This window comes from Morchella importuna, assembly GCF_003444635.1.
Source record: "Morchella importuna strain M04M26 chromosome Unknown Morimp01GS032, whole genome shotgun sequence".
NCBI classification, from domain to species: domain Eukaryota; kingdom Fungi; phylum Ascomycota; class Pezizomycetes; order Pezizales; family Morchellaceae; genus Morchella; species Morchella importuna.
Genome location: NW_025763429.1, coordinates 608560 through 626542, shown reverse-complemented (window position 1 = coordinate 626542; position 17983 = coordinate 608560). Strand labels below are relative to the sequence as shown.

The following is a 17983-nucleotide window of genomic DNA, read 5'->3' as shown; positions in this document are numbered from 1 at the left end:
GGCATCTAGGGAGGGATAAAATCCATGAGTTGATCGATAGGAACTACTGGTGGCCAGGAATGTCCACGGATGTAGCCAACTTCGTCAAGACTTACGATGTACATCAGCAAACTCTGGGATTCCTCAGGGCGCAGAGCCTACGCCCTGGGTGTCAAGAACGCCAGGCGTCGCCAGGGTAGAGCTCCCGCGCCAGGCGTCGCCAGAGCATAATGCTCGTGCCAGACGATACATTCCCGCGCCCGACGCCTCCTGAGCACTATTTATCCTCTCTGGCAGCACCAGGGCGCATAATCGTCTATATACTCCGCCAGAGACTCGCTCCAAGCAGAGCACTCGCTTCATGCAGAGCACTTGCCACAAGCAGAGCCCTCCGCCAAAGCACTCGCTCCAAACAGAGCACTCGCTCCAAGCAGTACCGAATAGTCCTCCTAATGAGCTTTTTTTTTACGCTCGCTAATGCTGCTGTCTACAGAGTGCTCCTAGCGATATCACCTACATCTCCAGAGCACCCAGCAATGCTCTCTCCGCGATCTTCTCTAGGCGCATTGCGCACCTTCACGCGTCAGGAATGTCCAGGCAATGTGGTGCACGTCCTAAGAGCACCCGGCAATGCTCTCCCCGCCATGACATGCCTGGGGTATGCCTCCTGCGTCTGGATAATGATCAACGAATGAGTCTCCGCCCAGTGACTGGCAACGAATCACGGACGCGTCGGGGGTCGCCAGGAGACAGCGTCAGCGCCCTGACAGCACTCATCAGTGCTATCTGTGCCAGGAGAGCATTCTCACCGAGCTGCTCGCCAGACACCGCCGGAGCATATCGCTCACGCCAAGACAGTCTTCGTCAACATGGTTTTCCAGGCACTGCTAAGCCCACGTCTGGAGAGCACTGACCAATGCTCGTAGAGCTACCAAAACATCTTTGATAATACTATTCAAGGTGGGACATCCCCTACTTAGACCCATATGAATCGATACGCTTTCTTCAAAGGCAAGGTAGGCATCGCCAGTCTCTCAAACAATATCTCACGTGGGTATTCTTCACGCCGCTGAACGGTCAGTCGCGGAATACTGATACGAGCACTGTCGTGTATACTGGAGATGGCTACCAAACCTTTGATGAACGTGTATGTATCTGTTGATTCGTGAAAGGCATAAGCCTTGAGGTTGAGGCCATGGTACGGCTCGTCTGAAAAGCTCAATGTCCATGCCTAAGCAGCAACATGGACTGGAAAAAGGTGCAGGATGACTTTACTGGTTGGAAGACCAATGCCTGCCTACCGCGTCCTCCTGGGGCGAGCTTGCAGGATAGCCAGACTCAGATACTGAGCGGCCGAAACTTACCTCCCTCTTCCAATCCGCATGCTTAGCAGAACGACACGAATTTTGAATTAGAGAGTCCAATTGGGTCTAACATTCCACTCGTAGAGCACTCGCCACTGCCCTCAGAGCATTCACTGAATAGCACCCGGTATTCCTCTCATATCACTGGATAGCACTCGGTATTCTTCTCATATCACTGGATAGCACTCGGTAATCCTCTCATATCACTGCATAGCACTCGGGAATGCTTTTCAGCATTCAACTGAATTCATTCCACGTACGCAAATCTATCCTAGTATTTACCAGCCAATTGCCAGCATCCACCTCGAACAAATGGGCCATTCCTAATATACTCCGAATATTCACGACCCACATCTTCTTTCTCCTCCTCCTACAGACTTTCAGCAGCCCATGTGAGCTATCAGCGATACCACGATCCTTCGCCTCAAGCAGCTCAACTACACATAGTCTATGTGCGCGCCCTGTGCTATCCCGTACCTTGAACAGAGCCTCCACTCGTCCTGGTAAGCGTCCCCGAAACACTCCCCACTGCTCTGAGGAACCTACCGATACCCATGCCCAATCCTTTCTTATTTTCCCCTTCCTAAAAGATAATGTTCCTGTACACCTGATGTTGTGAACCTCGTATACGTCAGGTCTTTGGAATATTGGTATCGGAACCTGCAAGCATGTGAAAACCTCCACCCGACGCTCCAAAATGCTCTCAGAGCTTCCGGCAAAGCTCTGAGAGCATCCCGCATGCTCGGCATACTCCTTTATCAGGCGATACAGCGTGGTATGGTTCATTTGCAGTCCATCTGCCACGTTGAAAAGTCTTTCCGATTTCGACGAGGGATTGCAAAGACGCTTCAGGGGCAGTCCGCTTTCTACTATTGAGCGTTCATTCGGCGTTTTCCTGCGGTCCTCGATTTTGAAAATGTCGAGCAACTCCTTGAGGTTATCCCGATGGCTCCAGAGGATGTCGTCAGTGCTCTCAGGACCTCCGACGATATCTTTCAGATTTAGAATTCGGATCTCTAACGCCAATCGCCTCCCTCCATAGTCCAGTATCTGCGTCGCAGCATCAACCTTGTTGGACGCTCTGTAAGCTTCTTTTACCTGCCGTACATGGGCAAGCTCGCTGACGTCCGTGGAGTATTGAGGAATGCTCCCAAAGCGCTCAACGTGCTCCCGGTAGTGCATTAAGACGTGCAATTTGATGAAGTTGAAGTGCGATCTTTCCCGAATCTCCCGGATCTCCTCCAAGCCTCGTTGGGTGCTCTGGGAGCGTTGCTGGGTGCTCTGGGAGCTAGTTACTGCTTTCGTTCGATCTCTCGCATCCTTTAACGTCTTCTTGTACGCCCTGAATTCTAAAAAGATATCCATGTGTTTATGGAAATCCTCGAGATAGTTCTCCATATAGTTCAGTGTGCTCGTTGTATGACTCCCATATTGCGCCATTAAGTGGAAGTCTATTAGGCTTCGAACACATTTCAACGCTTTTGCGAAGTCGCTCCTGGCAGCCACTCCCGGGTTTCTCAGAGCAGCCGCGAGTGCTCCCAGAACGACCCGCCCCAGATTGCGCATCTCTTTCCCTTGCCATTGGGTGGTAGAACGATATGCTTTGTTTGGTACTGCCAGCCCAGGGTAAGGCGCAATCGAAGCCCAAGCGCTGTCGAACTCCTTCAATCGGTGATGCTTCTTCAAGAAGCCCTGAATCCACTCCATCATGTGCTTCAACATCCCCAGGTAGATATTGTGCAATATGTCCGGTTTATTGAGATCGTACGGATTAACCCTCGGCATACCCCAGAAAGCATTGAAAAGTGTTTTGACCGATCTCGCAACAAGGTATTCTACCGGTTCCAGGTTGCCCGGATTCTCGCTAAATAGCTGTACTCTCTCCCTGTAGTCCTCGTGACTGCGCATAGAGCTTCGACGAGTGCTCCCAAGATTGTGAAACTCCACCTCGCATCTTGGGCAAGCACTAGTGCTAATGTTTTGCAAGTTTGAATGCTCGGGTTGGTCAGCGATCCAGCCCGAGAGCACCGGAAAGCATAGTCGTTCGTAGCCATCGGCGCATTTGATTAACTCGCCCTCCTGAGAGCACTCGCGAATGCTTTGAAAGATCTCCCCAAGAGCGCGGTGCAGCGCCATTTGACTCTGACGTCGTAAAACGGAGTTAGCGAGTGTTGTATTCTTCCCGAGCTTCGGTGGCACAGGTAGAAGCCCTAGGAGAATGAATGAATGCCCTGTGGGCTTGTTGCGCACCGACGACTTGATGTTCCCGATGGTAAGATAGATTGGCCAGGCTTTCTTGTCCCCGCTAAAATTTGTCAGATGTGTGCCATCCGACGCGCAGATAATTGGTACGACAGTGGACCCCTCCGGTAACGTATTCTATCGAGAAAGCATTAGCGACATCTCCTGGAGTACTCGGAGTTCAAGTTGAGAGGGCGAGGCCTACGGACCTGTATCTCCCACCACCAATCTCCTGTATGCATTTCCCCGTACATTCGCTCGCCGAATTCATTATGCTCCACCACCGGCGAGTACACCAATGACTCCCGGAAGGCACGTTGCCCCAAAAGATATCGGACGACTACCATTGGATCCCGGTAGTAGTAAGAGATCTTCTCCCCCCCAATATCCACCTCCGAATGATTCCAGCTCGACTTTCCCAATATGTCATTCATTTCCTCCAGCCTCTTGATAAAACCTCGCCCAGTGCTGTAGGAGCACTCGTCACAGCTTGGCGGAGCGTGTAGAAAGAAGCTGTCGATGTTTCCCTGGGAGGCTTTGGACAGTACGAAATACCTTGCCATTCTGAACTCGTATGCTGACCTGAATGGGTGCCATGGGTATCGGAGAAGGCTCTGTGAGCATTCGTCGTAGTCCTCCGAGCGGTAAAGTGGTTCCCCAGCACCCTCATAAACTGTTGTAGATGCCTTATGTCCATTTAAATCGCCGTCTGCCTCTTCCATCACGAAATATGATTCAGATTCTAGGTCCGAATTGTTACCGGAATCTTGGTCAAAACTATCCGACTCCGAAGCGTAATGCGTGTCTGAATAGCAGTCGGGAATGCTCTCTGGGCTTTCATCAGTGTCATCGGGAGTCTCCGCAGGTTGATCGTGCTCCAGGAGCGAATATTGGTTTCCCAACCATTCATCTGCTTCCAGAGGATGGATCGTTCGAAGATGTCTGTCAAAGTTTGCGGAGGAGCTGTACTTCTTGCTGCAAAAAGGGCAAGACGATTTCATTGAATTCGAGAATTTGCAGTCTGCCAAGGCTGAGGAGGCTCTTTCCTGCAGGTGGTGCAGAGTGCTCTAATAGCAATTAGTCACCACATGAGGCTCTCGCTGCCAAGCGGTTGTGCAGAGTGCTCTACAAGCGATTTGTCACCCCATGCGGAGTGCTCGCTACAGAGCACTCGCCAAATGATTGTGAGCCTTGCGCTCGCACCTCCACCATAGCGAGGCAGATTTTGACGTCATACATCTCCAACCGAATAATGCAAACACAAACCCCAACACAAATACAACAGGAAGAAACAACAATCACCACAATCAGGCCGCCAGCGATGCTACGTTCTACCCTCTGAGCACTCGCACACTCTCTGTGAGCACTCGCGGATGCTATTCAGATCGAGAGACTATTCTCAGCGCCAAATTCAACACCAATATCGACTACGATCTCAAAGGATAGATTCTCTCCGACTCAGCTTCCTAGTGCACAGAGCACCGATACCAACAAGAACACAAACACCAACCCAACACCGGAATGCTGCCGACACCACTATCGATGCTACCATCAGAGCATCCTCGAGTACGCCTAGAGCATTCATCTACGTCATTTCAAATTGAATCAAACCACCAGAGCATTTTCGAGTGCGCCTAGAGCATTCATCCACGTCATGTATGGGAGCAAACATTCAGCATGGTAGGAGCACCCGAGGGTGCTCGTACAGCACCCTCGAGTGCTTCTATAGCAATCTCGAGTGCTCGTATAGCATATGGTGGTGCTCTAGGAAGGACGATGATGAGCCTGGTAAAGCTGATTGTACTCGGTATAAGAGCACCCTTCTCCTCCTTCCAGTTCGTGAGATATTCCTAACCATCTTGAATTTCAAGTCCAGCACTACCTATCACTTCAAGCGCTCTGCTATCTAAGCTTTCAAGATTACCTCTTGAAAGCGCATTCAAGTCTCGTTTCAAGTTCAAGCTTTCAAGTTTCGTTTCAAGTTCAAGCTTTCAAGCTATACACTTTGCAATCATATATAAGATGGTATATCTTCCTTAACCCGATTGCTTTCTGAACCATATTCATCACACATTTACAATAGACTCCAAACTCCTCTCAGAGCACTCCCAAGCGCTCACAGAATATCGAAAAACCTCACAAAAGTCGAAAGAGGCGCCATCGAGATCAAGATTCAGACGAATGCAGTACTGATAATAGTGGCAGTAGTAGCAGCAGTAGCAGTAGTAGCTACAAACGCTCCCGCCGAAAACACAAGAAGCATAGATCTTCCCGTTCCTCACGTCGAAAGTCGCGGAAAACTCTAAAGGCTACCCCGGAAGAGATAGCAGAGACATCCTCGGAGCACTCGCCAGTGCTTTCAAGTCCCCCGCAGCTCACACCACCTCCCCCGCAGCTCCCACCACCTCCCCCTCAGCACTCGCAAGCGCCTCCTAGCGTTGCCCCCCTCAGCCAGAGCCCTAAAAACGCTGAAGGACTCTTCCCAAAGCAGTGGATATCATTGCAATCTGATTCTGACTCCAACGGCGAAGGCTCAGCAGCAGGCCCAGCAACACACTCAGCAAAGCACCAAGCAGCACGCCCAGCAGCAGGCCCAGCAGGCCCAGCAGCACGCCCAGCAGCACGCTCAGCAACACGCCCAGCAGCAAGCCCAGCAGGCCCATCAGCAAGCCCAGCAGCAAGCCCGGCAGCAAGCCCGGCACCCCGAAGAAGAAGAAGACGGGCACTTTTACGAGTCCCCAGTGATTCCCCAGAACTCGGCAGCTCACCGCCACCACCACCAGCCCCTGTCCGTAGAGCCGTGCTTCCAGTTCGTTCCACTGCTCCAGCAGCAACCGTCAGTGCTTCACAGAGAGCACCAAAGACAGCAACCCGACCCCCTCGCCGGCTACCAATACAGAGTTCAGTTGCTGGCCCCTCCAGAGCATTAGACACTCCTTCACCGGTAGAGCAGAGACGAAGCAGCAGAGCCCGTACCCCAGAAACACCCCCGAGTGCTCAGGTAGCATACACGAGTGCTCCGGAAGCATCTCCCACCGCTCAAGGTCAATTCAGAATGACTCAGGCGAATAAAGCAAAAATGACTTTAGGTTTGCTCAACCTACCTAAAGTGTACACTAACATCCGCAACAGCCTCAAAGCGCAGATGCAGAACGTTGGTTGGGTTAATTTGATGAACTTACGCTCCGTCCGCGCTTTCCTGCCTATTTGGACAGGAGTCGATTCTGAAGACCGTAGAGCACTCGCGGACGCTTTGAAGTTGCTGATTGGTGATGTTGGACAGAAGGAAAAGCTATCGAGAGGGCAGGGAAATCGCGAGTACAGAGAAGCTGCCGGCGATAGTGATGATGATGACGACGGTGGACAGCCCGCCCAACGCTCTAGGAAGCGTAAACGGGATCCAGTGTCCGCAGATCTCGATAGACCTTCCATAATGGTCACGGTGGTAGACCCCGATGCTCTAGGAGCATTCTTCAACGTTGTCCCGCCTCCTACCTATGACTGGAACGATCCACAAAATGAGCCTTCGTTCATTGGAATTCTGACAAAGATAACGTTTCCAGAGCTCTGCAATTTGATCCTGAAGCACACCGCACCCGGCAGAGCAATCAGGAGTATCTGGGGAGCACTGGATAACGTTCCACCGGCATCCAATCCACCTGTTCGGCCAATGGAGGTCCAAATCACTGATTCGGAAGAGGTCGAAGGTTGGTTGAAGAATAGCGTTGGCAGGCCTAGGAGAATACTGGCGGTGCTCCACAGAGCAGGCGCGGGTGCTAATTTGGGTGGCGCTGAATCACCCCCGCTGAACCGAGCATTCCCTCATATCGAAGAAGACGATTATACCATGATCGATATTCCTGCAGAGGACTCTGATTACGAGGAGGGAAGCCACCGCATCAATGCTAAAGGACTGAGGGTATATTTACCCAGAACTGATGCCAGTAATCAAAGGCTAATCCAGACTCTTGTTAGACCTCGAGATAGACAGCAGGATGCTATCGACGACTTAGACCCCAAATACCTGAGGAAATATCTTTTGGGTGTTGGGGTTGCTGACCCGAACTTTGTACAGGGAGTAATCTGGACGCCTGCCGGGATAGCAGCCAAGAGAGCTGCTGACGCACTCGCGGCTGCTGGTGGTGGAGGCGGTGGTGGAGGCGGTGGTGGTGGTGGAGGCGGTGGTGGTGGTGGAGGCGGTGGTGGTGGTGGAGGCGGTGGTGGTGGTGGAGGCGGTGGTGGTGGTGGAGGCGGTGGCGGTGGTGGTGGTAATCCTCCTCCGGGCGGACCTCCGGGCGGTGGTAATCCTCCTCCGGGCGGACCTCCGGGCGGTGGTAATCCTCCTCCGGGCGGACCTCCGGGCGGTGGTAATCCTCCTCCGGGCGGACCTCCGGGCGGTGGTAATCCTCCTCCGGGCGGACCTCCGGGCGGTGGTAATCCTCCTCCGGGCGGACCTCCGGGCGGTGGTGGTGGTGGTGGTGGTGGCGGCGGTGGTGGTGATGGCGGGCATCATTAGTTTTCTTTGGTATAATCTCGCGTCTGTCTTTCTGCTCAACGAATGCTTACCTCTGAATAGGGGTGTGTATTGTTTTCTGAGCACTTGCGAGTGCTATTGGCATCATTACTCTTCTTTGGTATAATCTCTCGTCTCTCTTTCTGCTCAACGATCGCTTACCTCTGAATAGCGGTATGTCTTGTTTTCTGAGCACTGGCCAGTGCTCCTGGGATTTGGTCCGGTGCTATTTGATGTCTAGATCTCTTTATATGAATAGATGGGTTTCATCGTTTTATATTTTCCTATGTTAGATTAGATTAGATTAGATTAGATTTGATTACGTTCTTCCATTTCTTCTTAATTGAATTGCAATCGGCTCAAACTTCTACATTGCTCTCAGAGCACTCGTTATCGCTTTAGAAAGTGCAGTAAAACGAGTGATTAGAAATGACTCGGATTCGGGTGAGCGGACCGGGATGCGGTGGAGCGGATCGATACCATAGGAGGTTAGCGGTGAAAATTCTTCTTGCTTGGCGACGAAAACTCTGTCGCCAAGCGTTGATTTCTAATCAAAACACGCAGAAGAATGCTCCTAGAGCACATTGGATACTCCTGCCAGCAAGCAGAATGCCTCTCAACAAGCGATCCGCAGGTTCTACACCTCTTTCCACAAAGCGACCACGACTCCCAGTACCACCCAAAGAGCATGATGATTCACAGACTGACGGGTCTGAAATACCATTCCGAGCATTGACCGCACTGTCAACTAACACTCGGAGTAGTCAATCGACCAGCACTCGGAGCAGTCAGTCGACCACCGCCCCAATAGCGCGTAAAGGGCTTCTCCGTTCTACCGACACATCGACTGGAAGAAGCAGCCCTAGAAGGGTAGAATTCCATCTCCCCGATGGCAATACTGGCAGCGTTGAAGTGCAAGAGGTGGAGGAAACCGCCGATACTAGCCACTCGGAGTACGACGACACCCCAGAGAACGCCCAGGAGAGCTCTGAAGAGAATCTGGATGACGTGGAAGAAGAATCTCAAGCTTCCACCCAGCAGAGATCCCAGAGTATGGGGAAGAGGCCTCGTACAGTACAGCCGACTACTGCCAGAGCACTGGGCAATGCTCGGAGGAGACCAACCGGAGCGGTAGCGGAGGTTATTGCTTCCTCCGACGTGTCGGTGGATGTGGTACAGGTTTGACTCCATCCCACTCATTAATGTTAAGGTCAAAACGCTAACGTTTGAGAGGGGAGCACGTCCGGGTGCAAATGTAGTACGGAGAGCAGCTCCCACTTCGGCACCCAGACAGAACGCATCCCAGTGGGCGCCCACCGCATCCTACAAACCCACTCCGGCACCCAGCCAGGAAGCATCTCAAAGATCATCCCCGGCATCTCAGGGAGCATTCTCGGCAACTCAGAGAGCACATCCGATATCCTCACAGCCCATGCCTTCTTCTATACCTGTTTATTCTCGCGATATTGACTACAGCTCTTCTTCACGGCACATCGATCTTTCCTCGATTCGTTCGAGGTACGGCGATTCCTCACCCATTTACCGCCCTTATCGTGCCTCCCCGCCTCTTGAGGGCGTTGGCGAGAGCTCTATGAGCAGTCCCCGGATTCCCTCAAGCCCTCAGGTATATTTACCAGAAGCGCAACCAAGAGTCTACGATATTGCACAGCTTTCGTCGTCAATTAGGGAAGGAAATGCTCCTATAGCAGAAAGCGAGGTTAGTAGTATTCCCGATAGCACTGACGACCGCTTTGAGAGCACAGTTAACATTCATGCGAGCAACCTATCACAGAGATCCCTATTACCTAGCTCGAGGAGTGCAAACGTTCTCTCAATGCAAGCCCAGAGGATTGAGAAGGAGTGCAGCACGCTAATCGGGGACCACACTCTTCTACATGAGCCTTTTCCACCTGCAGCGAGGCTTTCGGTCCTGGTAGTAAACATGTGGGCAGCTGCCAGTCGCAGGGTGGGATGTACGGTAGATCTCGACGAGGTTGTTATCAAACAGGTGAATGCTCTTGAAACGTTGACGAGTGCTCTGGAAGCATAATTGACAACGATAGGTCAGAAGTCTACACTCCCGAGTTCGTTCGCACTTGATGCACGAGGTTAAAGGGCGCCTGGCGGATTCGACCAACTATAGGCTTGGAAAGCTCTCGAGTCCTGAGGCGAAGGCTGCTCAAGTAGAGTATCTTTTGAAGAATGATCGCTTCTTGAGTCCTGCGCAGCATTATGAGGTATGATCAATCCCCAGAGAGCATCCGGGGGTGCTAATAGAGCACTCGGGTGTTAATGCTCGGAGAGCACCCGGACACCTGGAATGCTTGGAGAGCACTCGCGAACGCTGCTAACAGATACTAGACCTACCGTCTACGGTTTCTTGCACCAGAGATTATCGACATATTGTACTATAAATACTTTGATGGGGTCAGGATGCGAGGGGTAAAAGACCCCGAGTTCCTTGAGCGGATTACCCCTACCTTTATTTGCCTGATATCGACTGCTATTTGGCATGGCATTCGGGCATGGTCAGCCGGAACATACGTGAAGCCTGACCATTTCCAGTCACAGAATGAGAGTGTTGTTAGTAAGCATCCCCGATCCTCTCACATCCCCTTACAGCTATAGCGAGTGCTTTGAGAGCAGTGACGGGCGCTCCCAGGGCTATAGTGTATCTCCACGCTGACATTGAATACGAGTAGAAACGTTCAACAGGATGAGCAACACATGGAAGGGGAGGAGTAGGCAGAACCAGGAGGCAACGTTGGAGGTGATCAAGGATAACCTCCGGGAAAAGGTGTGCTATAAGGATGGATGCTACAATGGTGGGGTGCTTTTCTAAATACGGAGGCTAACCTTGATAGATACGAGAGAAGAAGGGCATCACTATCGAGGTGATACCCGAAGATGGATTCAGCGAGGACGATGAAGCGTTAGCGGCGGATCTTGCAGCATTCCGGAATGCTCGAAGAGCACCCCCGAGTGCTCCAGGGGATATCTCTGGTTCCGACAACGGTAACGGCCAGGAAGAGGTGGTTCACGCTCAACTTCGGGGCATTGAAGCGGAAGATGAAGGCGAGGGGAGGGATGAAGAGGAGGATCGCGAGGAAGGCGAGGAGGAAGATGATCTATAGCGCACCGGCGAGTGCTTTGGAGAGCAGCGGCGAGTGCTTTGGGGAGATACCTATATACCTGTATTATATCCGATTGGCGATTTCTAGACGTTTGTAGTGTTAGTATTTAGTAATAGAATTACGGTTCTGGATGCTCTGCAAAGCAGTGCCTACTAAAGCTAACAGTAATATGCCTGATAAAAACAGGGCGCTGAAAGGTAAAATGCGGTGCGTTGGGCATTGCGGGAGCAGTCGGGAGTGCTCCAGAAACATTAGCGATATGCCCAGGAGTCGTCAGAGAGCTCCAGGAGCGCCCAGGAGATAGGTAGTAGTCTCAGGCGAGAGAGCATTCCGTCGCGTGAGCGTCAGGCGAGAGAGCATTCCGTCGGGAGAGAGTCACGCAAGAGAGCCTTTAGTCGGGATAGCATCAGGCGAGAGAGCATTCTGTCGGGATAGCGTCAGGAGTAAAAGCATTCCGTCGCGAGAGCGTCCGGGAAGGATTACACCTCCTGGATAGCGTCAGGCGCGAGCTCACCCCGTCAGGGTGAGCGTATTGCGCTCGGGACGCACTAGCTGCACTAGTGCGCGCCTGGGCGCGCAGGGTAAACTGGTGCTCGCCAGGGCGGAACGCTATGCGCCAGGAGGCGCCAGGAACGTTCCTTGCTTCTCTGGAGAGGCAGTTTGTCTACCGAGCGCCCAGTGCGCCTGGAGCATCCAGAGCGTCTGGCGGAGGTTACGGGTTTGCTGATGTATGCCAGAGAGCCAAACAACGTCGGAGACACTTGTCACTCCCTCAACCCCTAGAGTTAGCCACCACAATTTCGACTGAAATCTAGATGGATTTTGTAGTAGAAATGCCTGAGGAGAAATCAGGATTCCGTAACGTATTGGTAGTCGTGGACCGTTTTACGAAAATGGCTCACTTCATTCCAATGACGGGAATCAACTCGGAACAAACCGCTAACGCATTCATCAAAGCCATCTAGCATTTCCACGGACTTCCTAGGAGAATCGTCTCAGACAGAGGAACACAGTTCGTGTCAGCATTTTGGACGGCAATCATGGAAAGATTGGGGATTCGTAGGAGACTCTCGACATTATTCCACCCGCAGACCGACGGCCAAACAGAACGGACCAACCAGCATATGGAGGATTAAATTCGGGCATACATGTCAGGAACAGGCAAGAAGTGGAAAGATCTGCTACCTATCTGCGAATAGTACGCTTACAATAATGCAAAACATACGTCGACAGGACAATCAACATTCTATTGCAACTATGGCTTCCACCCCCGAACGGATTGGCCTACGGATGCAGAGATTGAACGTTTAGATGCCAACGGGAACAATTACTTGGACGAAATCATCACGGTTCACTATCGGTCAGAAAGTCTTGCTGGATACTCGAAACCTAGGAGGATACTCCTAGTGGTCAGACAAATTCACAGGACCATTTAAGGTATCCACAGTGGTGGGCAATCGTGCTTACCGTCTCGTACTTCCGATAGAATGTAAGGCTTCCGATAGAATGTAAGGTTCATGATATGTTCCACAAAATGCTGCTACGACTCTACCGCGAGGACCCGAATTCCACTAGTCAGCAGAATACACGAAAACAACTGATAACACCCGAGCCACAGGAGGCCTTAGCGGACGAAAACTTCCAGCCACCCTCGAAGATACGACCTCATACGCGAAGTCAAGGCAATCGATGATGAACGGGCTTGTAAAAGACAACGGAACAGGCGTGACTAAGCTCGATACCTTTCCTTACTCTATGACTTTTCCCACAGGGTTTTTTTTATCATAAAATAGTTTTAACGGTCGAGGGCAACGTCTAGGAAGGGGGAATAGTGTTACAGGAATCACGAAACATTGTTCTTGAGGTTAAAAACATCGAGGATTACGACTGACGGGCTGTGATTCGAGGACGAACGGGTAACGGAAGGACAAGCATAGAAAGATATCGGGTAGTGTGGGGGCAGGCGGTGTTACCAAACTAGTATTACACTATTGTGATGGCACGCTTACTGTTGGGTGTCTCACCCGGAATAGAATAGGAAGCGGGGCTTACGACTGCAGGCTGTTCTACTTAGGGAAGTAGGTCTAGGACAATAGTATGATGCAGCCTGATGACTGGCAATTGCAGGGTTCATGGTTACATGTCGGAATTAGAGTGAAGGGGCGGAACTATGCGGGGACGCTTTTCTATCTGGGTTATCTTCAGGAGCATTATCTTATTCTATTATTGTTGTATCAGCTAGTATCAGAAAGCGGGCCTTGGTATAGGTTCCCATATGTATAAATAGGACAGGATTCTGCGATGACTTGAGGGGATCATCAACCATCAAGTCAAGGGAATCCGGTATACAATATCATCAGTTTAAACGCTACAGAATTATCACTTAGCACTGGCATTTCTCCAAACAGGAAGACTCTATCAAAGTCAAAGAAGCAGACCAAACGTATGAGAATCCAGAAATTCGAAAAAACTGACGATCCCTACTGCCTCGATCCAAAGATATGGGAGGCTATTGGTAAAGACATGGAAAGAAGTCGAGCAACGTTTCCTACAGCATTCGGTGATGCCATACGGTCGGTGTATGACCACTTTCACAAATGGAAAGCGGCGGAGTGGTCTAATTGGTGCCAGATATTCGCTCCCGTGTATCTCAAAGGACATCTCCCCAACGAGGACTACAAGGAATTCATGACCTTCGTGAGTGCAGTACGTACCTCCTGCGATTACACGGTTACATCATCGGAATGCCGGGACATACGCCAGTCGATGGCACGCTTCATGAGGTATTACGAGCGTAGGTACTATCGTCGAGATTGGGCACGTCTATCAGCTATGCGCCCTGTCTTTCACTCCCTCGCCCATGTAGCAGAGTGCATCGAGGATGTAGGCCCTGGTTGGGTGTACTGGCAGTATCCAATGCAGCGCCTCTGTGGACTACTGACATCGAAGGTCAGGTCCCGTGTAAAGGCAAACTAGAACCTAGCAAATTTAATACTCCTTGAAGAATAAAAGAATCACCTCAGCTTCACGATACGTACCGAAGAGCATGTAGCGGCAGGTTTAGACGGAGAAGAGTCCGAGATAGAAGAGGAGGCGCCCAGGCATGTTGACGGTGCTAAAATATATGAGATATATATAGGTATCGTAAAGGCATACCAAAACCGTGAGAAAGGGAAAGAATTATCGGATATCCGGCTCTCTGAGACGAGCGACGGCATCTACCTTAAAGGGAAAGCAAAGACACACGTATTCCGGGAAGCGGAGACCTCCTGCCTACAGACCTTCTTCGACACTGAGCTCCTACTGAAGCATATCACGGTCTTCAATCCTTCGGGAGAGGGTGCCCCGTTGATGCCTCCCGAAGCTATTCCGAGCAGCACCATGAAGAGGTATAGAGCTGTATTCGTTAATCCGGACCAAGCTAGTGAGAGCTTCCTTGTTCCCTCTGCCGACATGTCCCCCCGTAGCGAAACAAAGACAGCATCGTGGGTCAGATACGAGCAGGTTCTGAACGAGAAGGAGGTGCGCGCCAATGTAAGGGTTGATGAAGAGGATGAAGAGGATGACGATTATACTCGCAGTGCATTTGGTGAAGTGCGTTATTTCTTTAGTATATCCCCTGAAGAAGGACACGTGGAGGCTGCATCGAGGCTCCGCCCTGCGTACAAGATGGCCTTTATCGAATGGTATCCCGTCTACGCTGATGGACTCCTTGTATACAGTGATGTACGTGAGAAACCTAAGCTTGAATTAGTACCGGTGGAGGATATCAAAGAGCTGATTGGGCTGCTAAAGAAGGAGCAGCGACGGTATATTGTGGGGAAGACGAGGTCAATACAGTGGAAAAGAGATAGATGAAGGAGGCGAGTATAGCATGCTTCCCTAATACGAATTAGCTCTCATTAGCGCAAATTCCACGTTTTTTTCGAAAAATCAGGCCCCTAGTAAGCATTATTTTTGCCAAGAAATCCCGTATCTTGGCATAGGGGCCTGATTTTTCGAAAAAAGATCGTTTTGGCGCTTTCGGTCGAAATACGCAGTTTAAACGTATATTGCTTTTTGTGAGATTTTTTTCAAGCTCATATCAATATTTGTTTCAACGAAACGGAATGTTTCGGTCAGCTGCGTGAGCATAAACGACTAACGCGATTGGTGCTAGCCCAATATTAGCCCTGCGGAGAGAGCATTCTTCAACGGTTATCGTCGACCAGGGATAAGATTATTAGCCAGAGATGCTAATATACATGCAGCGTGGGCGTGCTTATCAGTACGGTAGCGCTATCCCACAGAGAAGGCTCGAATGCAGTATATCCACATAGAAGGATACGATACTCCGCGAGCGACAATATTTTTCTGACTTAGAGATATTATATTTATATTGTTATCCCGAGGGGGTGATATCCCAAAGGATAGGTAATATCCCGAGAGGGGGGTTATATCGCGAGGGTGGGTATGCGTCAGCATATTGTGTATCCCGGTGGAGAGATACTCGATTAGATGGATCCGACTGATTATAGATATGATATCCTAATATTAAGATTCAACCGCCTACTATATCCCGCCGGGGATATCTTCACCAATCGATAGGATAAGAGAGGTATCTCAACCTAATAGGAGGATACAAGAGGCATCTCAACCCAATAGGGGGATACACGGGTAGCTACGACGAATTGAGGATATTATTACTTATGCAAACTCAACACCACAGTTAAGTTTCGTGAGATTATCCTTACAGGGGGGTAACGCGACGGGATATCACGTCATTATCCTTTGAGGGGGGGTAAACGTAGGATAAAACCGCCTGTATCTCTACCAAAGGAGTACAAATCTAGGAGAAGGGATACACGCCATGTCATCCCCACCAGGGGTTACAAAAGGCTCTATTAGCGGCGGTATCCCGCGCAGCAGGGTATCTCATCCAAAGTTGACGAATCGGCCCGATCTTATCCTCCCACGGGATAACCTATCCCGATTTTCGGGATATGCTATCCCAATCCCTAACAAAGTTTGTACTCTAGGGGCGTACCTCTAGGTGAAAAAACCGGAAGAAAATATTGGTCCAAAAGGACCACAATATCGGCTGTTACGATCCAGGGGATATACTCGTTTCAACACACATACTAGAAACTAGCGCTCTTTGGTAACCCCATGTTATTGTTTCGCTTATTCAAGGTTCCGCCTCCCCGGACACCTGCGCTGGCTTCCTGTATGAGGCTCACATATGCTCACTCGGAGACCGAGTGAGAATATGTGATCTCAATCTGGTCCTGGCCCGGGCAGTGATGCATGTAGTTACCAGGATTACACACGCGTTATAATCTGCATGCTACACCCCACGGTACACCCCAACAGAGCTCCATACCCCCCCGGCAGGCAAGAAGAACCTAAACATGGTTTTTCTGCTAGCAACCACTTTTACCCCTGCTAGTGTATTTTATATTCAGGTTCTTGTTACCTGTCGCGAGTAATGTGAGTAAAAAAAAAAGGTGTCCTTCACACACTCAGCACACACAGGCTAATACTCAGATTCTTTAGGTAAAGATCCTGTACTCTGGGTCTTCTACTATATTGTTGGATATATTATATTTAAGCATTGACCTTGCATGCCTTCCCACAGGTGGGTCTAGCTGAAACAGCATCGCCTAGTGGTACCTCTATATGTGGCGTTTGTCTGTATATATGTATGACGAAGTACCAGATTAAAAGCTTTTGGAAAGTCTGGCGGAGAATTGAGAAGGAACCTCAATACACAAGGAAACAATATTTATTCCCGTCTTTGAATTCTAACCAGGTCCAGATGCGAAGGGTTGGGAGACGTCTCCTCTAGGTATCCAGGATCCTTTGTAATAGCGAAGAGAATATATAGCATTTATAAGCAGATGTTTTGATAGGCCTCAGGTTATACGGGCCGGTCCGGGATTTGGCCTTCCAGGCCGGGCTTGGGCCAGGGTGTTTGAGGCCGGGCCAGGCTGGGTTCTAAGGCGATTGAGGCCCGGGCTTTACGGTTCATTCATATAGGCCAAAATAGTACATATTTTCAAAATATCTACCATCCCCAACCCCACTTTCTTTCTATGAAAAGAAGCTCTTCGGATAGATATAGGGTTTTATCACAATAAACAGTCAGATATACCTTCTTAGCATCATATGAATTATCGAAAAATCCCGGGATTAGGCCAATATATATGGGCCAGGCTAGGCCCCGGTTGGGTTTGCTGGGCTTGGGCGAGTCCAAATGTTTTCAAGCCCAAGCAGGCCGATTAAAACCTCTGTTTATAAGGGCATCTAGTCAACGATAGGACTTTTCAGTGGTGAGTAGCCTCCCCATTCCCTAGTGTAGAGTTTAATAGGGAATCTTACAGGTTCAGCAGCTAGGATTCGATTCAGCATATCTTAAACCAACAGCTCAACATTATCACCATGAAGAAAGCTTACTATAAAGAGTTCTGGAGATCTACCCATGCACCAACCTTTCTCCTTTTGCCCGTTTCTACTAGCCTATGGACCTAAAACGGTTGCACCCCCCCCCCCCCCAAGACCTCTAACTCCAGATGTCGTTCTGTACCTCAAATCACGGTCCGCACGCATACCTTCTGTATTCTTTGTCTTATCAACGCAATCAGAGGCGCCCTTTTGCCTTTCTGCTTCAAATATGCCTATAGAGAAATACATATCAATCATGTATACGTATATAAGGGAGCGACCAACAAACAACCACGAGTTTTAATACGAATGTCCAGATGTATAATACT

General features: G+C 50.2%; 5 protein-coding genes across 5 annotated transcripts; 4 read left to right on the top strand and 1 right to left on the bottom strand.

The window, feature by feature from the left end:
• Positions 1–1580: 1580 nt before the first annotated feature.
• LAJ45_08955 (uncharacterized protein) lies at positions 1581–4585 on the bottom strand (the record flags this gene model as incomplete). The annotated part of the gene is made up of 2 exons (XM_046118503.1): positions 1581–3722; positions 3794–4585. The coding sequence occupies 2 exons, from the start codon at positions 4583–4585 to the stop codon at positions 1581–1583; spliced, it is 2934 nt and encodes a 977-aa protein (XP_045968459.1).
• Positions 4586–6663: 2078 nt separating this feature from the next.
• Positions 6664–8100, top strand: LAJ45_08954 (uncharacterized protein; the record flags this gene model as incomplete). Its single annotated transcript, XM_046118502.1, has 1 exon — positions 6664–8100. One exon carries the CDS (start codon positions 6664–6666, stop codon positions 8098–8100), a length of 1437 nt encoding a protein of 478 aa, XP_045968458.1.
• A 606-nt stretch (positions 8101–8706) lies between these two features.
• On the top strand, positions 8707–9282 carry LAJ45_08953 (uncharacterized protein; the record flags this gene model as incomplete). Its single annotated transcript, XM_046118501.1, has 1 exon — positions 8707–9282. One exon carries the CDS (start codon positions 8707–8709, stop codon positions 9280–9282), a length of 576 nt encoding a protein of 191 aa, XP_045968457.1.
• Positions 9283–10813: 1531 nt separating this feature from the next.
• LAJ45_08952 (uncharacterized protein) lies at positions 10814–11231 on the top strand (the record flags this gene model as incomplete). Its single annotated transcript, XM_046118500.1, has 2 exons — positions 10814–10894; positions 10962–11231. 2 exons carry the CDS (start codon positions 10814–10816, stop codon positions 11229–11231), a joined length of 351 nt encoding a protein of 116 aa, XP_045968456.1.
• A 2523-nt stretch (positions 11232–13754) lies between these two features.
• Positions 13755–15089, top strand: LAJ45_08951 (uncharacterized protein; the record flags this gene model as incomplete). The annotated part of the gene is made up of 2 exons (XM_046118499.1): positions 13755–14180; positions 14244–15089. 2 exons carry the CDS (start codon positions 13755–13757, stop codon positions 15087–15089), a joined length of 1272 nt encoding a protein of 423 aa, XP_045968455.1.
• Between the last annotated feature and the right edge of the window lie 2894 nt (positions 15090–17983).